At 48.0% G+C, this 27,710-nt stretch overlaps 1 protein-coding gene across 3 annotated transcripts in view; it reads left to right on the plus strand.

Annotated features, from left to right (window-relative positions):
- Positions 1-27,710, plus strand: part of XPO6 (exportin 6) — a 621,317-nt gene that overhangs the window by 216,103 nt on the left and 377,504 nt on the right. For all 3 annotated transcript variants that reach the window (XM_069210348.1, XM_069210346.1, XM_069210347.1), the window contains one exon: positions 23,326-23,434. In XM_069210348.1, coding sequence (XP_069066449.1) covers positions 23,326-23,434 — 109 coding nt within the window. The remainder of the gene's footprint in view (positions 1-23,325; positions 23,435-27,710) is intronic.

Raw genomic sequence — 27,710 nt, forward strand, 5'->3', positions numbered from 1 at the left:
CTGTCCCCCCTGAGCCCCCCCAGCGCCGCCTGCAGAGGGAATCCCGAGGCTTCCCCTGACCGCGACTCTTTGAACCTAAAGTCCCGACGCCTGGGAGAGGCCCTGCACCCGCAGCCCCCAGGACCTGAAGGACCGGACTTTCACTGGAGGAGTGACCCCCAGGAGTCCCTCTCCCTCGCCCAAGTGGAGGTTTTCCCGAGGAACCCCCCCCTTGCCTGCCTGCAGCGCTGAAGAGATCCCGAGATCTCTCATAGACTAACATTGCGAACCCGACGCTTGTTTCTACACTGCACCCGGCCGCCCCCGCGCCGCTGAGGGTGAAATTTCTGTGTGGACTTGTGTCCCCCCCGGTGCCCTACAAAACCCCCCTGGTCTGCCCTCCGAAGACGCGGGTACTTACCTGCAAGCAGACCGGAACCGGGGCACCCCCTTCTCTCCATTCTAGCCTATGTGTTTTGGGCACCACTTTGAACTCTGCACCTGACCGGCCCTGAGCTGCTGGTGTGGTGACTTTGGGGTTGCTCTGAACCCCCAACGGTGGGCTACCTTGGACCAAGAACTGAACCCTGTAAGTGTCTTACTTACCTGGTAAAACTAACAAATACTTACCTCCCCTAGGAACTGTGAAAATTGCACTAAGTGTCCACTTTTAAAACAGCTATTTGTGAATAACTTGAAAAGTATACATGCAATTTTGATGATTTGAAGTTCCTAAAGTACTTACCTGCAATACCTTTCGAATGAGCTATTACATGTAGAATTTGAACCTGTGGTTCTTAAAATAAACTAAGAAAAGATATTTTTCTATATAAAAACCTATTGGCTGGATTTGTCTCTGAGTGTGTGTACCTCATTTATTGTCTATGTGTATGTACAACAAATGCTTAACACTACTCCTTGGATAAGCCTACTGCTCGACCACACTACCACAAAATAGAGCATTAGTATTATCTCTTTTTACCACTATTTTACCTCTAAGGGGAACCCTTGGACTCTGTGCATGCTATTCCTTACTTTGAAATAGCACATACAGAGCCAACTTCCTACACAACCCTACTAAGGTCAAGCTCCAGAAGCTCTTGGCAGAGTACACCAGGGACCACCCTACTGAGGAGGAAGAACTCCACTCAGAAGGGGAAGATGTTAGAGATGAGGTGGATGATCTCCCCCCTCCTTGCCTAACTAGGGAGACCAGGGTCCCAAGGCCCTTGTCTCCAAGGATAGAACTCACTGGCACTGAATCTTCACCAGGACCGTCAAGTTCTTCTGAGAACATTGAGGGGCAACCTCAATGAAGAGGACATCCATTTAGCAAGAATGGCCAAAAGGTTAGCTTTGGAGCAGCAACTCCTGGCTATAGAAAAGGAGAGAGCAGAAATGGGCTTAGCACCCATTAATGGTGGCAGCAACATAAATAGGGTCAGAGCGAATACTGATATCCTAAAAATCCCCAAAGGGATTGACTCAAAATATGAAGAAGGTGATGATATCACCAAATGGTTCACAGCTTTTGAGAGGGCTTGTGCAACCAGAAAGTTGAACAGATCTCACTGGGGTGCTCTCCCTTGGGAACTGTTCACTGGTAAGTGTAGGGATAGACTCCTCACACTCTCTGGTAAAGATGCAGAATCCTGTGACCACATGAAGGCTACCCTGATTGAGGGCTTTGGATTCTCCACTGAGGAGTATAGAAGTAGGTTGAGGGGGGGGCTCACAAAACCTTGAACCAGACCTGGGTTGATTTTGTTGACTACTCAGTGAAAACACTAGATGGTTGAATAACTGGCAGTGGAGTGCATGACTATGATGGGTTTTATAATGTGTTTATGAGGGAACACCTGTGAAGTAACTGCTTCAATGATAAGTTGCATCAACATCTGGTAGACCTAGGTCCAAAATCTCCCCAAGAATTGGGAAAGAATGCAGACCACTGGGTCAAGACCAGGGTGACCAAGACTTCCACAGGAAGTGACCAAAAGAAAGGGGTCACAAAGCCTCCCCATGGGAAGCGTGGTGAGGCATCCAAGGACAAAACTAAAGAGTCTTCTCAAGGGCCCCAAAAACCTGCTCAGGAGGGTAGGCCCGAGCCTCTTCACAGTCCACAAATGGGTACAAGGGTAAAAACTTTGATCCCAAGAAGGCCTGGTGTACCAACTGTAAGCAGCATGGCCGACTAACTGGAGCCAAGGCCTGTCCCAAGAAAAGTCCCACTAGCACTACTCCAGTTAGTACTGGAATAGCCAGTCTTCAGGTGGGATCAACAGTGTGCCCAGAGCAAATCGGGGTCCACACGGAAGCTACTGTGGTCTCTGAGGGTGGATTGGACATAGCCACACTAGCTGCCTGGCCGCCTACCATGCAAAAATACAGGCAGCAGCTCTTGATAAATGGGACAAAGGTAGAAGCCCTGAGGGATACAGGTGCCGGTGTCACCATGGTGACAGAGAATCTGCTTTCCCCAGGACAGTATTTGGCTGGACAAACTTATCCAGTTACCAATGCTGATAATGTGACTAGAGTCCATCCCATGGCTTTGGGGACATTAGAATCGGGAGGGGTTACTGGCCTGAAACAGGTGGTGGTCTCTTCTGCAATCCCAGTTGAATGTTTGCTAGGGAATGATTTGGAGTCCTCAGCATGGGCTGAGGTAGAACTCAAAACCCATGCAGCCATGCGGGGAATCCCTGAACGGGTGTGTGTAAAAACAAGAGCACAGAGCAGAGCACAGGGTGAAAAAGAGGTGTTGGAGCCTAGAATAATGGCCCAACGTTCCAAGAGAAAGGGTAAGAGGACTTGGGACCAGCCTCTGATCAGCAAAAGAAGAAAGACCTCTCTTCCCAGGAAGATGTCTTATCCCCTGAGGGAACTGAATCCATGGAGCTAGATCCTTACCAGGTTGAGCTCCTGGGCTCCGGGGGACCCTGAAGGGAACAGCAGTGCCAGGGACAAAAGACTTGCCCTACTCTTGAAGGTCTGAGACAGCAAGCTGCTGAACAGGAAAAGGGAGATGTCAGTGGCTCCCACAGGGTCAATTGGGAGGATGAACTCCTTTACTCTGAGGCCAGAGATCTCAAATCTGGTGCCACTAGGAGAGTGCCAGTGCCTCAGGAGTTCAGAGAGTTTATCCTCACATTGGCCCATGACATCCCCCTAGCTCGGCGTTTGGGACAGACCAAGACATGGGACAGACTTGTGAACCATTTCTATTGGCCCAACATGTCCCAGAGAGTAAGGGAGTTTTGTAGCTCCTGTGTCACCTGTCAAGCCAGTCGCAAGGCAGGTGGCCATCCAGAGGCCCCCCCTCATTCTACTTCCTGTGGTGGGGGTCCCCTTTGAAAGGGTTGGTGTGGACATTGTGGGTCCACTTAAACCTCCCACAGCGTCAGGGAATAAATACATACTGGTAGTAGTGGATCATGCTACCAGATACCCTGAAACAATTCCCCCTTAGGTCAGCTACTGCCCTGCAGTGGCCAAAGCCCTAACTGGTATTTTTACCACAGTGGGTTTCCCTAAGGAGGTGGTTTCTGACAGAGGTACAAACTTCATGTCAGCTTACCTGAAACACATGTGGAATGAGTGTGGGGTGATGTAAGGAAATGCCTCCTTGGCATGGTTACCCCCTGACTTTTTGCCTTTGCTGATGCTATGTTTTGATTTGAAAGTGTGCTGAGGCCTGCAAACCAGGCCCCAGAACCAGTGTTCTTTCCCTAACCTGTACTTTTGTTTTCACAATTGGCACACCCTGGCATCCAGGTAAGTCCCTTGTAACTGGTACCCCTGGTACCAAGGGCCCTGACGCCAGGGAAGGTCTCTAAGGGCTGCAGCATATCTTATGCCACCCTGGGGACCCCTCACTCAGCACAGACACCCTGCATGTCAGCTTGTGTGTGTTGGTGAGGACAAAACGAGTAAGTCGACATGGCACTCCCCTCAGGGTGCCATGCCAACCTCACACTGCCTATGCAGCATAGATAAGTCACCCCTCTAGAAGCCTTACAGCCCTAAGGCAGGGTGCACTATACCATAGGTGAGGGCACCAGTGCATGAGCACTGTGCCCCTACAGTGTCTAAGCCAAACCTTAGACATTGTAAGTGCAGGGTAGCCATAAGAGTATATGGTCTGGGAGTCTGTCAAACACGAACTCCACAGCACCATAATGGCTACACTGAAAACTGGGAAGTTTGGTATCAAACTTCTCAGCACAATAAATGCACCCTGATGCCAGTGTACATTTTATTGTATCATACACCCCAGAGGGCACCTTAGAGGTGCCCTCTGAAACCTTAACCAACTACCCGTGTAGGCTGACTGGTTTTAGCAGCCTGCCACGCTCGAGACATGTTGCTGGCCACATGGGGAGAGTGCCTTTGTCACTCTGTGGCTAGTAACAAAGCCTGTACTGGGTGGAGGTGCTTCACACCTCCCCCTGCAGGAACTGTAACACCTGGCGGTGAGCCTCAAAGGCTCACCCCCTTTGTTACAGCACCACAGGGCACTCCAGCTAGTGGAGTTGCCCGCCCCCTCCGGCCACGGCCCCACTTTTGGCGGCAAGGCCGGAGGAAATAATGAGAATAACAAGGAGGAGTCACTGGCCAGTCAGGACAGTCCCTAAGGTGTCCTGAGCTGAGGTGACTCTAACTTTTAGAAATCCTCCATCTTGCAGATGGAGGATTCCCCCAATAGGGATAGGAATGTGACCCCCTCCCCTTGAGAGGAGGCACAAAGAGGGTGTACCCACCCTCAGGGCTAGTAGCCATTGGCTACTAACCCCCCAGACCTAAACACGCCCTTAAATTTAGTATTTAAGGGCTCCCCTGAACCTAGGAACTCAGATTCCTGCAACCTAAGAAGAAGAGGACTGCTAAGCTGAAAAAAACTGCAGAGAAGACGGAGACACCAACTGCCTTGGCCCCAGCTCTACCGGCCTGTCTCCCCACTCATAAAGACACTGCTCCAGCGACGCTTTCCCCAGGACCAGCGACCTCTGAATCCTCAGAGGACTGCCCTGCTCTAGAAGGACCAAGAAACTCCAGAGGACAGCGGCTCTGTTCACCCAAGACTGCAACTTTGTTTCAAAGAAGCAACTTCAAGACAACTGCGTTTCCCGCCGGAAGCGTGAGACTTGTTACTCTGCACCTGACGCCCCCGGCTCGACTTGTGGAGAAACAACACTTCAGGGAGGACTCCCCAGCGACTACGAGACTGTGAGTAGCCAGAGTTGCCCCCCCCTGAGCCCCCACAGCGACGCCTGCAGAGGGAATCCCGAGGCTCCCCCTGACCGCGACTGCCTGACTCCCAGATCCCGACACCTGGTAAAGACTCTGCACCCGCAGCCCCCAGGACCTGAAAGATCGGAACTCCAGTGCAGGAGTGACCCCCAGGAGGCCCTCTCCCTTGCCCAGGTGGTGGCTACCCCAAGGAGCCCCCCCCCCCCATGCCTGCCTGCATCGCTGAAGAGACCCCTTGGTCTCCCATTGATTTCCATTGGAAACCCGACGTGTGTTTGCACCCTGTACCCGGCCGCCCCGTGCTGCTGAGGGTGTACTTTCTGTGCTAACTTGTGTCCCCCCTGGTGCCCTACAAAATCCCCCTGGTCTGCCCTCCAAAGACGTGGGTACTTACCTGCTGGCAGACTGGAACTGGGGCACCCCCTTCTCCATTGAAGCCTATGCGTTTTGGGCACCACTTTGAACTCTGCACCTGATCGGCCCTGAGCTGCTGGTGTGTTAACGTTGGGGTTGCTCTGAACCCCGATCGGTGGGCTACCTTGGACCCAAACTTGAACCCCGTAGGTGGTTTACTTACCTACAAAAACTAACTAACTCTTACTCCCCCTAGGAACTGTTGAAAATTGCACTGTCTAGTTTTAAAATAACTATATGTGATTTATTTGAAAAGTATATATGCTATTGTGATTATTCAAAGTTACTAAAGTACTTACCTGCAATACCTTTCATTTAAAGTATTACATGTAAAATTTGAACCTGTGGTTCTTAAAATAAACTAAGAAAATATATTTTACAAAAACCTATTGGCCTGGAATTGTCTGAGTGTGTGTTCCTCAATTATTGCTTGTGTATGTACAACAAATGCTTAACACTACTCCTTTGATAAGCCTACTGCTCGACCACACTACCACAAAATAGAGCATTAGTATTATCTCTTTTTGCACTATCTTACCTCTAAGGGGAACCCTTGGACTCTGTGCATACTATTCCTTACTTTGAAATAGTGCATACAGAGCCAACTTCCTACAGGTGACTTACAAATTCACCACACCATACCATCCACAAACAAATGGCCTTGTTGAGAGATTCAATAAGACATTGAAGGGCATGATCATGGGGCTCCCTGAAATACTCAAAAGGAGATGGTATGTCCTCCTGCCATGCTTGTTTTTCGCCTACAGAGAGGTTTTGGCTATCCTGTAAGGGGACCACTGGCACTTGTTAAAGAGGGCTGGGAGAGACCTCTCCATGAGCCCAAACAAGTAGTGGTGGACTATGTTTGGCCTCTGCTCAAGGATGGCTGAGTACATGGAAAAGGCATCCAAAAACCTTGAGGCCAGCCAACAACTCCAGAAGTTGCAATGGTTGAATTCCAGCCAGGGCAGAAAGTCTGGGTTCTAGAGCATGTGACTCCCAGGGCACGTCAGGACAGATGGGAGTGGCCCTTCCCCAGTGCTAGAGAAAGTCAGTTCACTTACCTAATGGACCTGGGCACTAGCAGGACACCCAAGAGTGTGATCCAAGTTAAGTGCCTGAAACTCTATAATGATAGGGCAGACATAACCATGCTAATGGTTACTGATGAGGATCAGGTAGTAGAGAGTGAACCTCTCCCTGACCTCCTCTCAACTGAAACTAAAGATTGCTCAGTAGATGGAGTTGTCTATTCAGACATCCTCTGTGCCCAACAGCAAGCTGACTGCAGGCAGGTCCTACAGCAGTATGCTGAGCTCTTCTCTTTGACCCCTGGTCAGACACACCTGTGTACCCATGATGTGGACACAGGAGACAGCTTGCCTGTCAAAAACAAAATATACAGACAGTCTGACCAAGTCAGAGCGCATCAAAGTGGAAGTCCACAAGATGTTGGAGTTATGGGTAATAGAGCACTCTGACAGTCCTTGGGCTAGCCCAGTGGTCTTGGTCCCCAAACCTCATACCAAAGATGGCAAGAGAGAAATTAGGTTCTGTGTGGACTACAGAGGACTCTATTCTGTCACCAAGACAGCTGCACATCCCATACCCAGAGCTGATGAATTAATTGACAAGCTAGGTGCAGCCAAATTTCTAAGTTCCTTTGACTTAACTGCAGGGTACTGGCAAATTAGAATGGCACCTGGAACCAAAGAGAAAACGACTGTCTCAACACCTGATGAGCATGATCAATTCTCTGTTATGCCCTTTGGTTTAAAGAATTGCCCCTGTCGCCTCCCAAAGGTTGGTGAATCACGTCCTTGCTGGTTTGGAGTCCTTTAGTGCAGCATATCTAGATGATATTGCGGTCTTTAGTTCTAACTGGCAGAATCACCTGGGGAAGGTTTTTCTGGCCCTGCAAGCAGCAGGCTTCTCTATCAGAGCATCTAAATGCCAGATAGGGCAGGGCACAGTTGTATACTTGGGCCACCTTGTAGTTGGAGGCAAAGTGCAACCTTTACAACCCAAGATACAGACCTTTCTGGACTGGGAAGCTCCAAAAACCCAGACTCCAGTCAGGGCATTCCTTGGCTGGACTGGATACTATAGGAGGTTTGTGAAGGGATATGGGTCCATTGTGACTCCCCTCACTGAACTAACCTCAAAGAAGATGCCAAAAAAGGTAAACTAGACCCTTGACTGTCAAAAGGCCTTTGACATCCTAAATGAAGCAATGTGGTCAGCACCAGTACTAAAAACTCCAGGTTATTCTAAGCAATTAATTGTGCAGACAGATGCCTCTGCACATGGGATAGGAGCAGTCCTGTCCCAAACCAATGATGATGATGGCCTTGACTAGCCTGTTGCTTTCATTAGCAGGTGGTTACTCCCCAGGGAGCCTCATTAGAGTGCCATTGAGGGGGACGCCTTTGCTATGGTTTGGTCCCTGAAAAGGCTGAGACCATACTTGTTTGGTACTCACTTTGTTGTTCAAACTGAGCACAAACCTCTCTGATGGCTAATGCAAATGAAAAGTGAGAACCCTAAACTTTTGAGGTGGTCCATATCCCTACAGGGAATGGACTTTGTAGTGGAACAGACACCTGGGACTGCCCATGCCAATGCTGATGCCCTTTCCAGGTTCTTCGTTGTGTAGGAAAATGCCACTGTTGGCATGGTTGTGTCCCACTTTTTGCCTAGTGTTGATGCAAATTTTGATTGAAAGTGTGCTGGGATCCTGCTAACCAGGCCCCAGCACCAGTGTTCTTTCCCTAAAACTGCACCTTTGTTTCCACAGTTGGCACAGCCCTGGCACACTGTTAAGTCCCTTGTAAAAGGTACCCATGATACCGAGGGCCCTGTGGCCACCCCTCTAGCAGCCAGGGTGCATTATACCACAGGTGAGGGCATAGCTGCATGAGCAATATGCCCCTACAGTGTCTAAGTCAATTCTTAGACATTGTAAGTGCAGGGTAGCCATATTGAGCATATGGTCTGGGAGTTTGTCATTACGAACTCCACAGCACCATAATGGCTACGCTGAATACTGGGAAGTTTGGTATCAAACTTCTCAGCACAATAAACCCACACTGTTGCCAGTGTGAGATTTATTGCCAAATGCACACAGAGAGGATCTTAGAGATGCCCTCTGTATGTTACCCAACCTGGTAGTGTAGGACCGACCGGTCTGTGCCAGCCTGTCACTTCCAGACGAGTTTCTGACCACATGGGGTGAGTGCCTTTGTGCACTCTATGGTCTGAAGCAAACCTCCCCTCCTGCAGGAACTGTAACATCTGGTGGTGAGCCTCAAAGGTTCAAGCCTCGAGTTGCACTGCCGCAGGGCACCCCAGCTAGTGGAGATGCCCACCCTCCCAGACAAAGCCCCACTTTTGGCAGCAAGTCCGGCGGGAAAGTTACGAAAACAGGAAGGAGTGACCACCTCTGCCAGGACCACCCCTAAGGTGTCCAGAGCTGAGGTGACCACCTCCCTGCAGAATCCTCCATCTTGGTTTGGAGGGTTAGGGCCAATAGGCGTAAGTATGTGCCCCCCCTCCCCACAGGTAGTGGACACAAGAAGGGTGTAGCCACTCTCGGTGTCTGCATTGACTACTGCCCTCTAACCCCTAAAACGCCCCTAAATTTAGTATTTAAGGGCTCCCTGCACCAAGCTAGGCAGATTCCTGACGACCTCAAGAAAAGGACTGCTGATCTGAAAACCCCGCAGAGAAGAAAAGGAGACAACTACTGGACGCAGCCCTACCAGCCCATCTCCTGCTTCAAAGACCCTGCAAAAGAAAAGCGACGCGTTCTGCAGGAACAGCGACCCCTAAAAAGCCTCCAGAGGACTGCCTGCATCACCGAGGGCCAAGAAACTCCTGTGGACAGCGGACCTGTTCAACAAGAAGAAGAACCTACTTCCAAGGGACTCCCACCTCACTCCAGAAGCGCGAGTCCAAAACCACTCGGCCCATGTCCAGGTGGCACAAATATCCAGAGAGAATCCCCAGGTGATTCCGACAGAGTGTCCACCATGGGCTGACCTCTCCACCCCTCCACGACGATGCCTGGAGAGGGAATGCCGAGGACCCCCCCTGACCGCGAGATATCCGACACCTGGAGAAGCACTGCACCGCAGCCCCCAGACTCTAGAGAAACCGACCTCTGGTGCAGCAGTCACCAGCAGGCGGCCCTCCTCCCTATTCAGTCATTGGCTTGTCCGAGGAGCCTCCCTGTGCCTTACCTGCAGCGCCTGAGTGTCCCCTGGGGTCCCCCCCTATAGTTCCATTTGGAACCCGATGCCCTGTTTGCACCCAGACGCCCGTGCTGCTAAGGGTGCGTGTTTGGTGTCTACTTGGGGGCCTCCCAGTGCTTCTCTAAACCCCCCTGGTCTGCCCTGTGACAACGCGGGTGCTAACCTGCAAGCAGACTGGAACCTGAGTACCCCCTATCTCCATAGGGGCCTATGTTATTTTGGCTCCTGTTTGACCTCTGTACCTAACTGGCCCTGTGTTGCTGATGCTGGGTGTTTTGGGTTATCTTGAAGCCCCAACGGTGGGCTACCTATGCCCTGGAGACTGAATCTGTAAGTTGGTTACTTACCACCATTATTTTCCTCCCCCATGAACTGTTGAAACTTGCAGTGTCCACTTTTAAAATAGCTTTTTGCCATTTGTGGAAAAACTGTGTACATTGCTGATTTCATTCAAAGTCCTGATTATACCTATGTAAAGTACCTTGCATTTAATGTACTTACCTGCAAGTTGAGTCTAGTGGTTCTAGAATTAAAGAAAACATATTTTTCTATATAAAATCCTATTGATCTGGAGTGAAGTCATTGAGTGTGTGTTTCTTCTATTGCTTGTGTATGTACAACAAATACTTAACACTACCCTCTGATAAGCCTAACTTCTTGACCACCCTAAAACAAACAGAGCATTAGTATTATCTATTATTGCCTCTGTCAAGCCTCTGGGGAACCCCTGGACTCTGTGCACACAATTTCTCATTTTGATATAGTATATACAGACCCAGCTCCCTACAGTACATGCTTAACTTCTCCAATCACATTACTCCCCCCAACAACTCACCCTCCAGCCACGCCCCACTCCCACCTTGTTTTCATTAATGAGGCCCTCGGCCCCACCTAAGACCACATTTTGTGGCCCTTGGGACAATGTGAGTAACCATTGCCTACTGAGCTGATGCCACCTACCAACATGAGAGCTACTGCACATTTTCCTCTGTGACTGCTGGGGATATTTAAAAGGTGAGGAATCTGCAGGTAAATAGAGCACCTACCCGAAAGATAGTTACTGAAGGTAAATAACTTTTTCATATGTGTAGGAGGTTGGCTCTGTATGTGCTATTTCAAAGTAAGGAATAGCATGCACAGAGTCCAAGGGTTCCCCTTAGAGGTAAAATAGTGGTAAAAATAGATAATACTAATGCTCTATTTTGTGGTAGTGTGGTCGAGCAGTAGGCTTATCCAAGGAGTAGTGTTAAGCATTTGTTGTACATACACATAGACAATAAATGAGGTACACACACTCAGAGACAAATCCAGCCAATAGGTTTTTGTATAGAAAAATATCTTTTCTTAGTTTATTTTAAGAACCACAGGTTCAAATTCTACATGTAATATCTCATTCGAAAGGTATTGCAGGTAAGTACTTTAGGAACTTTAAATCATAAAAATTGCATGTATACTTTTCAAGTAATTGACAAATAGCTGTTTTAAAAGTGGACACTTAGTGCAATTTTCACAGTTCCTAGGGGAGGTAAGTAGGTGTTAGGTTAACCAGGTAAGTAGGACACTTACAGGGTTCAGTTCTTGGTCCAAGGTAGCCCACCGTTGGGGGTTCAGAGCAACCCCAAAGTTACCACACCAGCAGCTCAGGGCCGGACAGGTGCAGAGTTCAAAGTGGTGCCCAAAACGCATAGGCTAGAATGGAGAGAAGGGGGTGCCCCGGTTCCGGTCTGCTTGCAGGTAAGTACCCGCGTCTTCGGAGGGCAGACCAGGGGGGTTTTGTAGGGCACCGGGGGGGACACAAGCCCACACAGAAATTTCACCCTCAGCAGCGCGGGGGCGGCCGGGTGCAGTGTAGAAACAAGCGTCGGGTTTGTAGTGTTAGTCTATGGGAGATCTAGGGATCTCTTCAGCGCTGCAGGCAGGCAAGGGGGGGGTTCCTCGGGGAAACCTCCACTTGGGCAAGGGAGAGGGACTCCTGGGGGTCACTTCTCCAGTGAAAGTCCGGTCCTTTAGGTCCTGGGGGCTGCGGGTGCAGGGTCTCTCCCAGGCGTCGGGACTTAGGATTCAAAGAGTCGCGGTCAGGGGAAGCCTCGGGATTCCCTCTGCAGGCGGCGCTGTGGGGGCTCAGGGGGGACAGGTTTTGGTACTCACAGTATCAGAGTAGTCCTGGGGTCCCTCCTGAGGTGTTGGATCTCCACCAGCCGAGTCGGGGTCGCCGGGTGCAGTGTTGCAAGTCTCACGCTTCTTGCGGGGAGCTTGCAGGGTTCTTTCAAAGCTGCTGGAAACAATGTTGCAGCCTTTCTTGGAGCAGGTCCGCTGTCCTCGGGAGTTTCTCGTCTTTTCGAAGCAGGGGCAGTCCTCAGAGGGTGTCGAGGTCGCTGGTCCCTTTGGAAGGCGTCGCTGGAGCAGGATCTTTGGAAGGCAGGAGACAGGCCGGTGAGTTTCTGGAGCCAAGGCAGTTGTCGTCTTCTGGTCTTCCTCTGCAGGGGTTTTCAGCTAGGCAGTCCTTCTTCTTGTAGTTGCAGGAATCTGATTTTCTAGGGTTCAGGGTAGCCCTTAAATACTAAATTTAAGGGCGTGTTTAGGTCTGGGGGGTTAGTAGCCAATGGCTACTAGCCCTGAGGGTGGGTACACCCTCTTTGTGCCTCCTCCCAAGGGGAGGGGGTCACAATCCTAACCTTATTGGGGGAATCCTCCATCTGCAAGATGGAGGATTTCTAAAAGTTAGAGTCACTTCAGCTCAGGACACCTTAGGGGCTGTCCTGACTGGCCAGTGACTCCTCCTTGTTGCTTTCTTTGTTCCCTCCAGCCTTGCCGCCAAAAGTGGGGGCCGTGGCCGGAGGGGGCGGGCAACTCCACTAAGCTGGAGTGCCCTGCTGGGCTGTGACAAAGGGGTGAGCCTTTGAGGCTCACCGCCAGGTGTTACAGCTCCTGCCTGGGGGAGGTGTTAGCATCTCCACCCAGTGCAGGCTTTGTTACTGGCCTCAGAGTGACAAAGGCACTCTCCCCATGGGGCCAGCAACATGTCTCTGGTGTGGCAGGCTGCTGGAACTAGTCAGCCTACACAGACAGTCGGTTAAGTTTCAGGGGGCACCTCTAAGGTGCCCTCTGTGGTGTATTTTACAATAAAATGTACACTGGCATCAGTGTGCATTTATTGTGCTGAGAAGTTTGATACCAAACTTCCCAGTTTTCAGTGTAGCCATTATGGTGCTGTGGAGTTCGTGTTTGACAAACTCCCAGACCATATACTCTTATGGCTACCCTGCACTTACAATGTCTAAGGTTTTGTTTAGACACTGTAGGGGTACCATGCTCATGCACTGGTACCCTCACCTATGGTATAGTGCACCCTGCCTTAGGGCTGTAAGGCCTGCTAGAGGGGTGTCTTACCTATACTGCATAGGCAGTGAGAGGCTGGCATGGCACCCTGAGGGGAGTGCCATGTCGACTTACTCGTTTTGTCCTCACTAGCACACACAAGCTGGCAAGCAGGGTGTCTGTGCTGAGTGAGAGGTCTCCAGGGTGGCATAAGACATGCTGCAGCCCTTAGAGACCTTCCTTGGCATCAGGGCCCTTGGTACTAGAAGTACCAGTTACAAGGGACTTATCTGGATGCCAGGGTCTGCCAATTGTGGATACAAAAGTACAGGTTAGGGAAAGAACACTGGTGCTGGGGCCTGGTTAGCAGGCCTCAGCACACTTTCAATTGTAAACATAGCATCAGCAAAGGCAAAAAGTCAGGGGGCAACCATGCCAAGGAGGCATTTCCTTACACAACCCCCCCCCCAAACGAAAGAGGATGAGACTAACCTTTCCCAAGAGAGTCTTCATTTTCTAAGTGGAAGAACCTGGAAAGGCCATCTGCATTGGCATGGGCAGTCCCAGGTCTGTGTTCCACTATAAAGTCCATTCCCTGTAGGGATATGGACCACCTCAACAGTTTAGGATTTTCACCTTTCATTTGCATCAGCCATTTGAGAGGTCTGTGGTCAGTTTGAACTAGGAAGTGAGTCCCAAAGAGGTATGGTCTCAGCTTCTTCAGGGACCAAACCACAGCAAAGGCCTCCCTCTCAATGGCACTCCAACGCTGCTCCCTGGGGAGTAACCTCCTGCTAATGAAAGCAACAGGCTGGTCAAGGCCATCATCATTTGTTTGGGACAAAACTGCCCCTATCCCATGTTCAGAGGCATCAGTCTGCACAATGAACTGCTTAGAATAATCTGGAGCTTTTAGAACTGGTGCTGAGCACATTGCTTGTTTCAGGGTGTCAAAGGCCTGTTGGCATTCCACAGTCCAGTTCACTTTCTTGGGCATTTTCTTGGAGGTGAGTTCAGTGAGGGCTGTCACAATGGATCCATATCCCTTCACAAACCTCCTGTAATACCCAGTCAAGCCAAGGAATGCCCTGACTTGAGTCTGGGTTTTTGGAGCTACCCAGTCCAGAATAGTCTGGATCTTGGGTTGGAGTGGCTGAACTTGGCCTCCACCTACAAGGTGTCCCAAGTAAACCACAGTTCCCTGCCCTATCTGGCATTTGGATGCCTTGATAGAGAGGCCTGCAGATTGCAGAGCCTTCAAAACCTTCTTCAGGTGGACCAGGTGATCCTGCCAGGTGGAGCTGAAGACAGCAATATCATCAGGATAAGCTGTGCTAAAGGACTCCAAGCCAGCAAGGACTTGATTCACCAACCTTTGGAAGGTGGCAGGGGCATTCTTTAAACCAAAGGGCATAACAGTAAACTGATAATGCCCATCAGGTGTGGAGAATGCTGTTTTCTCTTTTGCTCCAGGTGCCATTTTTATTTGCCAGTACCCTGCTGTTAAGTCAAAGGTACTTAAGAATTTGGCAGCACCTAATTTGTCTATGAGCTCATCAGCTCTTGGGATTGGATGAGCATCTGTCTTGGTGACAGAATTGAGCCCTCTGTAGTCCACACAAAACCTCATCTCTTTCTTTCCATCTTTGGTGTGAGGTTTGGGGACTAAGACCACTGGGCTAGCCCAGGGGCTGTCAGAGCGCTCAATCACTCCCAATTCCAGCATCTTGTGGACTTCCACCTTGATGCTTTCCTTAACATGGTCAGACTGTCTAAAGATTTTGTTCTTGACAGGCATGCTGTCTCCTGTGTCCACATCATGGGTACACAGGTGTGTCTGACCAGGGGTTAAGGAGAAGAGTTCAGGAAACTGTTGTAGGACTCTCCTACAATCAGCTTGCTGTTGGCCAGAGAGGGTGTCTGAGTAGATCACTCCATCTACTGTGCCATCTTTTGGGTCTGATGACAGAAGATCAGGGAGAGGTTCACTCTCTGCCTTCTGATCCTCATCTGTTACCATCAACAGATTGACATCAGCCCTGTCGTGGAAGAGCTTAAGGCGGTTTACATGGATCACCCTCTTGGGGCTCCTGCTTGTGCCCAGGTCCACCAAGTAGGTGACCTGACTCTTCCTCTCTAGTACTGGGTAAGGGCCACTCCATTTGTCCTGGAGTGCCCTGGGAGCCACAGGCTCCAGAACCCAGACTTTCTGCCCTGGTTGGAACTCAACCAGTGCAGCCTTTTGGTCATACCAAAACTTCTGGAGCTGTTGGCTGGCCTCAAGGTTTTTGGTTGCCTTTTCCATGTACTCTGCCATTCTAGAGCGAAGGCCAAGTACATAGTCCACTATGTCCTGTTTAGGCTCATGGAGAGGTCTCTCCCAGCCTTCTTTAACAAGGGCAAGTGGTCCCCTTACAGGATGACCAAACAGAAGTTCAAAGGGTGAGAATCCTACTCCCTTCTGTGGCACCTCTCTGTAAGCGAAAAGCAGACATGGCAAGAGGACATCCCATCTCCTTTTGAGCTTTTCTGGGAGCCCCATGATCATGCCTTTTAATGTCTTGTTGAATCTCTCAACCAAGCCATTAGTTTGTGGATGGTATGGTGTAGTGAATTTATAAGTCACTCCACACTCATTCCACATGTGCTTTAGGTATGCTGACATGAAGTTGGTACCTCTGTCAGACACCACCTCCTTAGGGAAACCCACTCTGGTAAAGATACCAATGAGGGCCTTGGCTACTGCAGGGGCAGTAGTCGACCTAAGGGGAATAGCTTCAGGATACCTGGTAGCATGATCCACTACTACCAGGATATACATATTTCCTGAGGCTGTGGGAGGTTCCAGTGGACCAACTATGTCCACACCCACTCTTTCAAAGGGAACCCCCACCACTGGAAGTGGAATGAGGGGGGCCTTTGGATGTCCACCTGTCTTACCACTGGCTTGACAGGTGGGGCAGGAGAGGCAAAACTCCTTAACCATGTTGGACATATTGGGCCAGTAGAAGTGGTTGACTAACCTCTCCCACGTCTTGGTTTGTCCCAAATGTCCAGCAAGGGGAATGTCATGGGCCAATGTCAGGATGAACTTCCTGAACAGCTGAGGCACTACCACTCTCCTAGTGGCACCAGGTTTGGGGTCTCTGGCCTCAGTGTACAGGAGTCCATCTTCCCAATAGACCCTATGCGTTCCATTTTTCTTGCCTTTGGACTCTTCAGCAGCTTGCTGCCTAAGGCCTTCAAGAGAGGGACAGGTTTCCTGTCCCTTACACAGCTCCTCCCTTGAGGGTCCCCCTGGGCCTAAGAGCTCAACCTAATAAGGTTCAAGCTCCAAAGGCTCAGTTCCCTCAGAGGGCAGAACTTCTTCCTGAGAAGAGAGGTTCCCTTTCTTTTGCTGTGTTGTAGTTGGTTTCCCAACTGACTTTCCTGTTCTCTTGGTAGGCTGGGCCATTCTTCCAGACTCCAGCTCTACTTGTTCACCCTGTGCCTTGCATTGTGCTCTTGTTTTCACACACACCAGTTCAGGGATACCCAGCATTGCTGCATGGGTTTTTAGCTCTACCTCAGCCCATGCTGAGGACTCCAGGTCATTTCCAAGCAGACAGTCCACTGGGATATTTGAGGAGACCACCACCTGTTTCAGGCCATTGACCCCTCCCCATTCTAAAGTAACCATTGCCATGGGATGTACTTTTCTCTGATTGTCAGCGTTGGTGACTGTGTAAGTTTTTCCAGTCAGGTATTGGCCAGGGGAAACCAGTTTCTCTGTCACCATGGTGACACTGGCACCTGTATCCCTCAGGCCCTCTATTCTAGTCCCATTAATTAAGAGTTGCTGTCTGTATTTTTGCATGTTAGGCGGCCAGACAGCTAGTGTGGCTAAATCCACCCCACCCTCAGAAACTAGAGTAGCTTCAGTGTGGACCCTGATTTGCTCTGGGCACACTGTTGATCCCACTTGGAGACTAGCCATACCAGTGTTACCTGGATGGGAGTTTGGAGTGGAACCTTTCTTGGGACAGGCCTTGTCTCCAGTTTGGTGTCCATGCTGTTTACAGCTATGACACCAGGCCTTTTTGGGATCAAAGTTTTTACCCTTGTACCCATTGTTTTGTGAAGAGGTTCTGGGCCCACCCTCCTGTGCAGGTTTTTGGGGGCCTGTAGAAGACTCTTTACTATTTTTAGTTTTGGTTGTCTCATCACCCTTCCCCTGGGGAGTCTTTGTGACCCCTTTCTTTTGGTCACCCCCTGTTGAAGTCTTGGACACCCTTGTCTTGACCCAATGGTCCGCCTTCTTTCCCAATTCTTGGGGAGAAATTGGTCCTAGGTCTACCAGATGCTGATGCAGTTTATCATTGAAACAATTACTTAACAGGTGTTCTTTCACAAATAAATTGTACAGCCCATCATAATTACTTACACCACTGCCTTGAATCCAACCATCTAGTGTTTTCACTGAGTAGTCAACAAAGTCAACCCAGGTCTGGCTCGAGGATTTTTGAGCCCCCCTGAACCTAATCCTGTACTCCTCAGTGGAGAATCCAAAGCCCTCAATCAGGGTACCCTTCATGAGGTCATAAGATTCTGCATCTTTTCCAGAGAGTGTGAGGAGTCTATCCCTACACTTTCCAGTGAACATTTCCCAAAGGAGAGCACCCCAGTGAGATCTGTTCACTTTTCTGGTTACACAAGCCCTCTCAAAAGCTGTGAACCACTTGGTGATGTCATCACCATCTTCAAATTTTGTCACAATCCCTTTGGGGATTTTTAACATGTCAGGAGAATCTCTGACCCTATTTATATTGCTGCCACCATTGATGGGTCCTAGGCCCATCTCTTGTCTTTCCCTTTCTATGGCTAGGAGCTGTCTCTCTAAAGCCAATCTTTTGGCCATCCTGGCTAACAGGAGGTCATCTTCACTGAGAGCATCCTCAGTGATTTCAGAAATGTGGGACCCTCCTGTGAGGGACTCACTATTTCTGACTAACACAGTTGGAGACAGGACTTGAGGGGTCCTGTTCTCCCTATTTAGGACTGGAGGAGGGACATTGGCCTCCAAGTCACTAATTTCTTCCTCTGTGATGTCATCATCAGAGGGGTTGGCTTTTTCAAACTCTGCCAACAGCTCCTGGAGCTGAATTTTGGTAGGTCTGGAGCCAATGGTTATTTTCTTTATATTACAGAGAGACCTTAGCTCCCTCATCTTAAGATGGAGGTAAGGTGTGGTGTCGAGTTCCACCACCTGCATCTCTGTATCAGACATTTTGCTTCTAAAAGTTGGAATACTTTTTAAGAATCTACAACTGGTTCTAGAATCTAATTCAAACTTTTACAAACTTTTAAACTCTAAAAGAAATGCTAAACAGGATCTAACACAAGGCCCTAGCAGGTCTTTTAAGAATTTAGAAAACTTTTCAAATTGCAAAAATCAATTTCTAATGACAATTTTGGAATTTGTCGTGTGATCAGGTATTGGCTGAGTAGTCCAGCAAATGCAAAGTCTTGTACCCCACCGCTGATCCACCAATGTAGGAGGTTGGCTCTGTATGTGCTATTTCAAAGTAAGGAATAGCATGCACAGAGTCCAAGGGTTCCCCTTAGAGGTAAAATAGTGGTAAAAATAGATAATACTAATGCTCTATTTTGTGGTAGTGTGGTCGAGCAGTAGGCTTATCCAAGGAGTAGTGTTAAGCATTTGTTGTACATACACATAGACAATAAATGAGGTACACACACTCAGAGACAAATCCAGCCAATAGGTTTTTGTATAGAAAAATATCTTTTCTTAGTTTATTTTAAGAACCACAGGTTCAAATTCTACATGTAATATCTCATTCGAAAGGTATTGCAGGTAAGTACTTTAGGAACTTTAAATCATAAAAATTGCATGTATACTTTTCAAGTTATTGACAAATAGCTGTTTTAAAAGTGGACACTTAGTGCAATTTTCACAGTTCCTAGGGGAGGTAAGTAGGTGTTAGGTTAACCAGGTAAGTAGGACACTTACAGGGTTCAGTTCTTGGTCCAAGGTAGCCCACCGTTGGGGGTTCAGAGCAACCCCAAAGTTACCACACCAGCAGCTCAGGGCCGGTCAGGTGCAGAGTTCAAAGTGGTGCCCAAAACGCATAGGCTAGAATGGAGAGAAGGGGGTGCCCCGGTTCCGGTCTGCTTGCAGGTAAGTACCCGCGTCTTCGGAGGGCAGACCAGGGGGGTTTTGTAGGGCACCGGGGGGGACACAAGCCCACACAGAAATTTCACCCTCAGCAGCGCGGGGGCGGCCGGGTGCAGTGTAGAAACAAGCGTCGGGTTTGTAGTGTTAGTCTATGGGAGATCTAGGGATCTCTTCAGCGCTGCAGGCAGGCAAGGGGGGGGTTCCTCGGGGAAACCTCCACTTGGGCAAGGGAGAGGGACTCCTGGGGGTCACTTCTCCAGTGAAAGTCCGGTCCTTTAGGTCCTGGGGGCTGCGGGTGCAGGGTCTCTCCCAGGCGTCGGGACTTAGGATTCAAAGAGTCGCGGTCAGGGGAAGCCTCGGGATTCCCTCTGCAGGCGGCGCTGTGGGGGCTCAGGGGGGACAGGTTTTGGTACTCACAGTATCAGAGTAGTCCTGGGGTCCCTCCTGAGGTGTTGGATCTCCACCAGCCGAGTCGGGGTCGCCGGGTGCAGTGTTGCAAGTCTCACGCTTCTTGCGGGGAGCTTGCAGGGTTCTTTCAAAGCTGCTGGAAACAAAGTTGCAGCCTTTCTTGGAGCAGGTCCGCTGTCCTCGGGAGTTTCTCGTCTTTTCGAAGCAGGGGCAGTCCTCAGAGGGTGTTGAGGTCGCTGGTCCCTTTGGAAGGCGTCGCTGGAGCAGGATCTTTGGAAGGCAGGAGACAGGCCGGTGAGTTTCTGGAGCCAAGGCAGTTGTCGTTTTCTGGTCTTCCTCTGCAGGGGTTTTCAGCTAGGCAGTCCTTCTTCTTGTAGTTGCAGGAATCTGATTTTCTAGGGTTCAGGGTAGCCCTTAAATACTAAATTTAAGGGCGTGTTTAGGTCTGGGGGGTTAGTAGCCAATGGCTACTAGCCCTGAGGGTGGGTACACCCTCTTTGTGCCTCCTCCCAAGGGGAGGGGGTCACAATCCTAACCCTATTGGGGGAATCCTCCATCTGCAAGATGGAGGATTTCTAAAAGTTAGAGTCACTTCAGCTCAGGACACCTTAGGGGCTGTCCTGACTGGCCAGTGACTCCTCCTTGTTGCTTTCTTTGTTCCCTCCAGCCTTGCCGCCAAAAGTGGGGGCCGTGGCCGGAGGGGGCGGGCAACTCCACTAAGCTGGAGTGCCCTGCTGGGCTGTGACAAAGGGGTGAGCCTTTGAGGCTCACCGCCAGGTGTTACAGCTCCTGCCTGGGGGAGGTGTTAGCATCTCCACCCAGTGCAGGCTTTGTTACTGGCCTCAGAGTGACAAAGGCACTCTCCCCATGGGGCCAGCAACATGTCTCTGGTGTGGCAGGCTGCTGGAACTAGTCAGCCTACACAGACAGTCGGTTAAGTTTCAGGGGGCACCTCTAAGGTGCCCTCTGTGGTGTATTTTACAATAAAATGTACACTGGCATCAGTGTGCATTTATTGTGCTGAGAAGTTTGATACCAAACTTCCCAGTTTTCAGTGTAGCCATTATGGTGCTGTGGAGTTCGTGTTTGACAAACTCCCAGACCATATACTCTTATGGCTACCCTGCACTTACAATGTCTAAGGTTTTGTTTAGACGCTGTAGGGGTACCATGCTCATGCACTGGTACCCTCACCTATGGTATAGTGCACCCTGCCTTAGGGCTGTAAGGCCTGCTAGAGGGGTGTCTTACCTATACTGCATAGGCAGTGAGAGGCTGGCATGGCACCCTGAGGGGAGTGCCATGTCGACTTACTCGTTTTGTCCTCACTAGCACACACAAGCTGGCAAGCAGGGTGTCTGTGCTGAGTGAGAGGTCTCCAGGGTGGCATAAGACATGCTGCAGCCCTTAGAGACCTTCCTTGGCATCAGGGCCCTTGGTACTAGAAGTACCAGTTACAAGGGACTTATCTGGATGCCAGGGTCTGCCAATTGTGGATACAAAAGTACAGGTTAGGGAAAGAACACTGGTGCTGGGGCCTGGTTAGCAGGCCTCAGCACACTTTCAATTGTAAACATAGCATCAGCAAAGGCAAAAAGTCAGGGGGCAACCATGCCAAGGAGGCATTTCCTTACAATATGTCTTCTCAAATACCACCATCTATATGCAATTATTTTCAAACTTTAAGCAATACATGCAGTAAGTGATCTGTTAGAAAGTTATAAATTATTTTTGTTGAATTGAGAGAGGGTGCTCCCAAATCTCCTGTTAGAAGCATTTTTCTGTACTATGAACATTTGACTGTACTCTAGTGTTCTCAGTACAAATGTTTTGTATTTGCCTGGTTCTCGTCTTCAAAGGAGTTTCTTGGCTGGAACCCTGGGCCAACCAACCGTTTTTTTCCAGAGTTTTAGTTCTCCCTACTATTCTGGGAAAGTGAATCTTTTATTTTGCTTAGAGACACAAGACAGAGTCCTGGTTTAGGTCAGTTTGAGCTGATTAAGATGATAATGTTGAGCTGACTCAGACTGGAGAAACCAGAGAACTGAAGTTGCTCTTTTATTGAAAAGCTATGCTCAAGATGGAATAAATGAAAAACCCTTCCTCTGGCCATATTGGCCATATTTTGGGTGTGTTTGCCTGCCAAAAGAGCATAGCACTGTTTACATACTGCATATTTAATCACTGTAGTAACTGTCAAGGTAGCTGTGTTATATAAATGTTTGCAATTAAGCCAATGGCACCCCTCACACCAGCCTATTGATGGTAGCTTTGACCTTAGTGGAATGAGACCTCCAAACTTCCAGGGGATGGTTCTTGACCAGTGCATAGCAGATCTTAATGCAGATGACTATCCACCTCGACAAGGTTTGCATCTGCACATCCATCTCTGGCTTTGCTCTACAGAACACCTCAAAAAGTCGATGGTCCCTGTTACGATCTATGTAAAAGCTTAAACCCTTTTTGGGGTCCAACCAATAGAGCCGGTCCTCCTCTTTTAGGAGGGGTGAGTAGGAACAAAGAACCTGATAAGAGTGATGGATTGCCCAACGTAGAAGGGAGTCGCTGAGGGCCACCCCAGTCTTCGGCACCAATTTGTCCATAAACAGTATGCTGTGGGGCAATTACACTGACAGTGCCAAAAGTTCACTCATGCAACAAGCGGACGTAATCACAATGAGTAAGATCATTTTCAAGGTCTGGGGATGCAGCAAGCAGCTTTGCATACACCTGAATGGCATACACAAAAGGAATGTCAAGACCGAGGTAAGTTCCCACTGTGGCATTCCAAATGGATTGGGCAGGAACATGTATATATAGACTTTCATAAATATCACAACAGGGCTGATAAGATATTTAGTGGTGCTAGGCAGTGCATCCAGCTCCAGCATCAAAGACCTCACCTCCTATGAATTTTTATCAGGTAAATGAACATAATTGGAAGTATGATTATCTATTAATGTTTTATGTTTCCTGAAGCCTCTGTGTGTGCGTTTAATATTTTTGGTTAACTTTAAATAGTAAACAATTTTGTGTGGGCCTTAAGGAGCCCTCCATTATGCAGTTAGAAACTCAAACATTCTGAATTAGGGCTGATGACCTGGTCCTCTTCTAAGAGAGTGTTTTTATAAGTGAGGCTCACAAAACATCTGCACAAAACAGAATATGCCCTACAAATGTTAGCACCTTAAAATAGTTTGTAATCCATCCTTGAAGCTGACTGCAACTGAGCTGGTTCTCAGTAAACGTAGGCCTATGAACAAATACTAGCTACGACACTGCAGGTATGTATTTTTTCCCAGCTGGTGCCAAGCACATAAGAATGAGCACACATCTACCCAGAATGTATGTAATACTTATCCATCCGCATAGCGTTTGGTAATGTCTTGACAAGAGGGAGTAGCCTTTATGGAAGAGGCATTACTTGGACATTGCTATAAAACTAGTTAAACCTGCTCTCTGTTGCTTGCACATGTACTGATGTTTGAGGTTTACTTTTGCCACTTTTGCTTCTTATCGTATCAGGTATGAAGATGCCCTGGTTCTGTTGCTGACAGAAGTGTTGAACCGAATCCAGTTCAGGTATAACCAGTCGCAACTGGAGGAGCTTGATGACGAGACTCTAGACGACGATGTAAGGATTTTTGAAAAGTTATTCAGTTATTTTACAGTTGTGTACAGCAGTGGTTCCCAACCTTTTGATTCCTGAGGACCCCCACTGAAACACTACTGGAAGCCGGGGACCCCCAAGCAATTTGTATAATTGAAATTTTAAACATTAAAACAGTAATTCACAAAAAATACACAAACAAGTACGAACCAAACAAATACTCGAATTACTAAAGATATCATTATTTTATATTTAAAAAATATGCAAACATCGAACATTTTTTATGGGAACGTTGGCGCTGCATCTTGGCGACTAACTTTTCAGTGTTTGGTTTTATGTAAGAAAGTTGCCTCTCCGGGTCAGATTCTACATTTCCCAAGCAATTTCTGTTTTTGTTTTTTAGGTACATAAGATCTGAGAAAGCTTTTTCACATAAATATGCGGTGAGGAAAGGAAATAAAATCATAAGGGTCTCTCATATCTCCATAGCCTTTCTGTCACACGTAATTCATTTGTTTTATAGCACCTCTCATACCACTGTAGGGTCTCTGAGCACTTTACAGGGGACTACATGGTGTAGGATTCACATCATCCACACTGGTAGGCATCTTTTAATAGTGCGTGGTCTGGTAAAGCACAAACTCATGATTCAGAACATAACACAGTGGTTAGCGCTGACTTTATTAATAAGAATATATTTCTACACAAGCAAACCTTTTTTTTTTTTTTTCTTTTTTTTTTTTGCAGCATAAGGTTAATGAAAGACTGGGGGAGGGGGGAACTTTCCAATTTGTGCCATGCTGTTTGCATGCAGCTCTTTGGCAGTTCATAGCACTGTGCTAAATTAGGGTTCTAACTTATGAGCTGCACAGTAACAAAAAAATCTCAGAAACAAAAAGTTAACCCACTGTAATATGCACATAAAATACTTTTCTTTGCATTATGCACATTCATTGCAGCTACCGTATTAACCATCTGTGCTACCTTAGATGAGTCAAAACTGCTGCTAGACCAAACTATCTCTCTCCAGCAGATACATTAATCACCAGAGTTATCTTGATGCTTTTATTATTGACTGAAAGCTGACGGTTGTACAGAGAACTGTGCAGTGCTTTTAAAACTGCTACACAAATGAAGTCTTAAATATAAAAGCACGCATGTATTCCTGTACAGAGGCCCAAAGCCAGGCCTGCGGACCTCCTGGGAATGTGTCACGGACCCCCGGGGGTCCGCGGACCACAAGTTGGGAACCACTGGTGTACATTGTACCTAATGCTCCCCTTCACGTAGGTGTTACAAGCAAATAAGCTAATGTGTAATTTTCACTATGGTAACAGTGGAGGAGGAACTTTCCTGCTTTGTAAGAGTAACACATCAGACAGGCACATCTTAAAGAAGCCCAAACTATATATGCCTAGACGAGTTAGAGCTCACTATCTACTGAAACTTGCAGTAAAACAAGTCCTAGATAAAGTATTTGAGAGATGTTTACTGCATAAAACAAGTTATACCTAACAGATTTACTATATAACACAAATAAGGCATTTATTGTGTAGCAGTCACTTTCTGCTCCAAAGGGCTCACATGAAATAGGCTTGCTTTCACAAACTGCTCACAGCAATGCTTAATCACATTAGCACAGTCAATCAATAGTTTATTCGGTCCAAATTTGGGCCATTTAAAAGGTTTAAAAATATATACATACATACAGAAAGATAAAAACCATAAACCAATACACAGTAAAAGGAACAATAGTAAAAAAAGTAGGGGTCCAGTAGCTGCCTGAGAAAGATTTCATAAATAGGTGGGGTGAAGGAGGTGCTCGGAATAGTCTTTGGATCTTACCCTGTACATAACCCTGAACAGTAAAATAACAATAACGTAAAAACTGTTGTGTAGCACATCTCTATATAAAATCAGGCATTGAAACTCCAGACAGTAAAACCGATTAAAAATTTAAGAAGTCAGACAGTGGTAGATGATGCTCTAGGTTAATTAGTTCTTTTGGGTTAATTAATCCAATAAATTGCATCTTGACAATTATAAAATTAAGTATAATTTTAAATTTATAAAACACTTTAGTTAAAATAACTCAATGTAGCACTTATTCAGAGATACGGTCTTTTGGGCTCAATAAGTCGCGGTTTACAATTAGAGCCCAAGGCTAATATAACAGGATGCTGATTTACTATTTTCTAGACAGCTCTTCAAACAGTGAGTTAAAATCTAAAATAGTCCTATTACGAATTTTCCATGCTGCTGCCAGATATTTAGAAACAGTGCTGATTATCAGTATGGAAGTGTCGTATTTACATATTCTGAATAGACTGTTGCGGGATAGTGGTTGGAGTGTTCTGCACAAGGGAATAATCCACTTCCCTCGGGGACCTTTGTACAGAGGGCAAAAAAATAGGACGTGTTCAGCAGTTTCCTTGCATAAGTGACAATTTATGCATTTGTCCGATGGGGAACTGTTAGTCGACCAACCAGCCGTGTAGCTATTGACCGCCAATGTCCCGTACCTGAGCTGGAGTAATAGAGAGCGAGCACGGGCTGGTATGGGTAGATCCAGGGAGCTTTCAGGGAAGGGAACGTGTTTGACCAGCAGGAATTCTGCTGTCAGCCGACCTGACCCATTTGGACCGAGAGATTCCTCGTTGATTTTTGCCCAATAATGTTCTTTGATCAGGCGTTTAGCACTGCCAGGAATCATCTCGGGGTTCTCCCAGTACTGGGATAGACTCAATTTGGCCCATGCCGCTTTCATCTCCCTAAGCCACCGTACTTTTTCCCATCCGTGATGAGGTGGTAATAGTTCTTTGACTGCTGCCCTGTAGGGTTCAAGTTCATCTGTTTTCCATAGTCTGACCCAATACAGGAGTGGTCTTAGATATGCTATGTCTTTGATACTATTTAAGCCCAGGTCCAGTCTGAGGGGGAGCATTGGCGTGCCCCTCCCCAGTCTAGATATGTGTCTAAGGAAGTTATTTTCTTTGATTTGGAGAGTATCCATCTGTCTGTGTAATCCCCAAAGTTCTGCTCCATATAGGGCCGCAGCACGGATTTGTGCTTTATATATTTCAGAGATAAGGATCAGAGGGGGGCTTGTGGCAGTACTAGCTTTGCGTCCTATTACTCCACATCTTTGGCTAATTGTTAGTGCCCCTTTCCTTATGGCTGGCTCCCAGCTGCCCTTGTCAGATAGTCTAATGCCCAAGTAGTCATATTCCATTACTCTCTCCAGGGGAGTTAAATCCATCTTTATGTTTGCGCTGAGCTTCTTGTTCGGGGCGCTGTATATCATAAGTTTAGTTTTCTTATGGTTTATGTCTAATCCATAGTTTCTGCAGTATACACCAAACTGGTTTACCAAGTTTTGAATTCCCATGGGTGATTTAGACAAAAGAATAGTGTCATCTGCGTAGAGTAGGCAGGGGACTTTGGTTCCAGCCTGCTTGGGAGAATCATTTGTGCAGTTTACTAAATACTTGATACAGTTGTTTATGTATAATAGAAAGAGAGTTGGGGCCAGGACGCACCCCTGTCTAACTCCCCTCTCAATAGCCACTGGTTCTGTGAGATCACCCTTCTTGCCGTTCCTGATTTGGGCATAGGTATTTTCATGTAGGCGGGTAATAAGTTTCAGAAGGCCATGTGGGACACCCATATTGGCTAGCGTCAGCCATAACTGGTTTCTGGGGACCAGGTCGAACGCGGCTCTGAGATCGATAAAAACTACGTAAAGGTTACCCCTTCCTATTTCTACAGTTTTCCATTTTATTGTTAAAAATCTTAGCACCTGATCTATAGTACTGACTGCTGGTCTGAACCCTGCTTGTAGATCAGAGATGGCATTTGTTTCTAAAATCCAGTCTTCTAGACAGGACAAAATTTGCTTTGCAAAGATTTTTTGGAAGTTGTCGAGTAAGGAGATTGGGCGATAGTTGGCAGGGTTAGAGGGGTCGCCTTTCTTAAAAATGGGGACTATCTCTGCTCCCAACCAGGAGCTCGGAACAGGTGCTCCAGCAGCTATCTCATTGGAAATGAGGTTTAAGTATGGGGCCCATACATCTGGATTCGTCTTGTAAAGGTCTCCTGGTATTTTATCAAGGCCGGGGGCCTTTCCCCATTTCATTGAGGCAATCGCAGCCTTGGTATCTGCCAAAGTGAATTAAATTTTGGGGGTCTCGGTGGTCATGATATGGATCAGATCCCGGGAAGCAGCATCGGTGGTCTCCAGGTATAATTGGGAAAAATGGTCGGACCATTCTGCAGGGAGTATTGAGGCACCAGGCGAACG

This window comes from Pleurodeles waltl, chromosome 10 (assembly GCF_031143425.1).
Source record: "Pleurodeles waltl isolate 20211129_DDA chromosome 10, aPleWal1.hap1.20221129, whole genome shotgun sequence".
In the NCBI taxonomy this organism is placed as follows: domain Eukaryota; kingdom Metazoa; phylum Chordata; class Amphibia; order Caudata; family Salamandridae; genus Pleurodeles; species Pleurodeles waltl.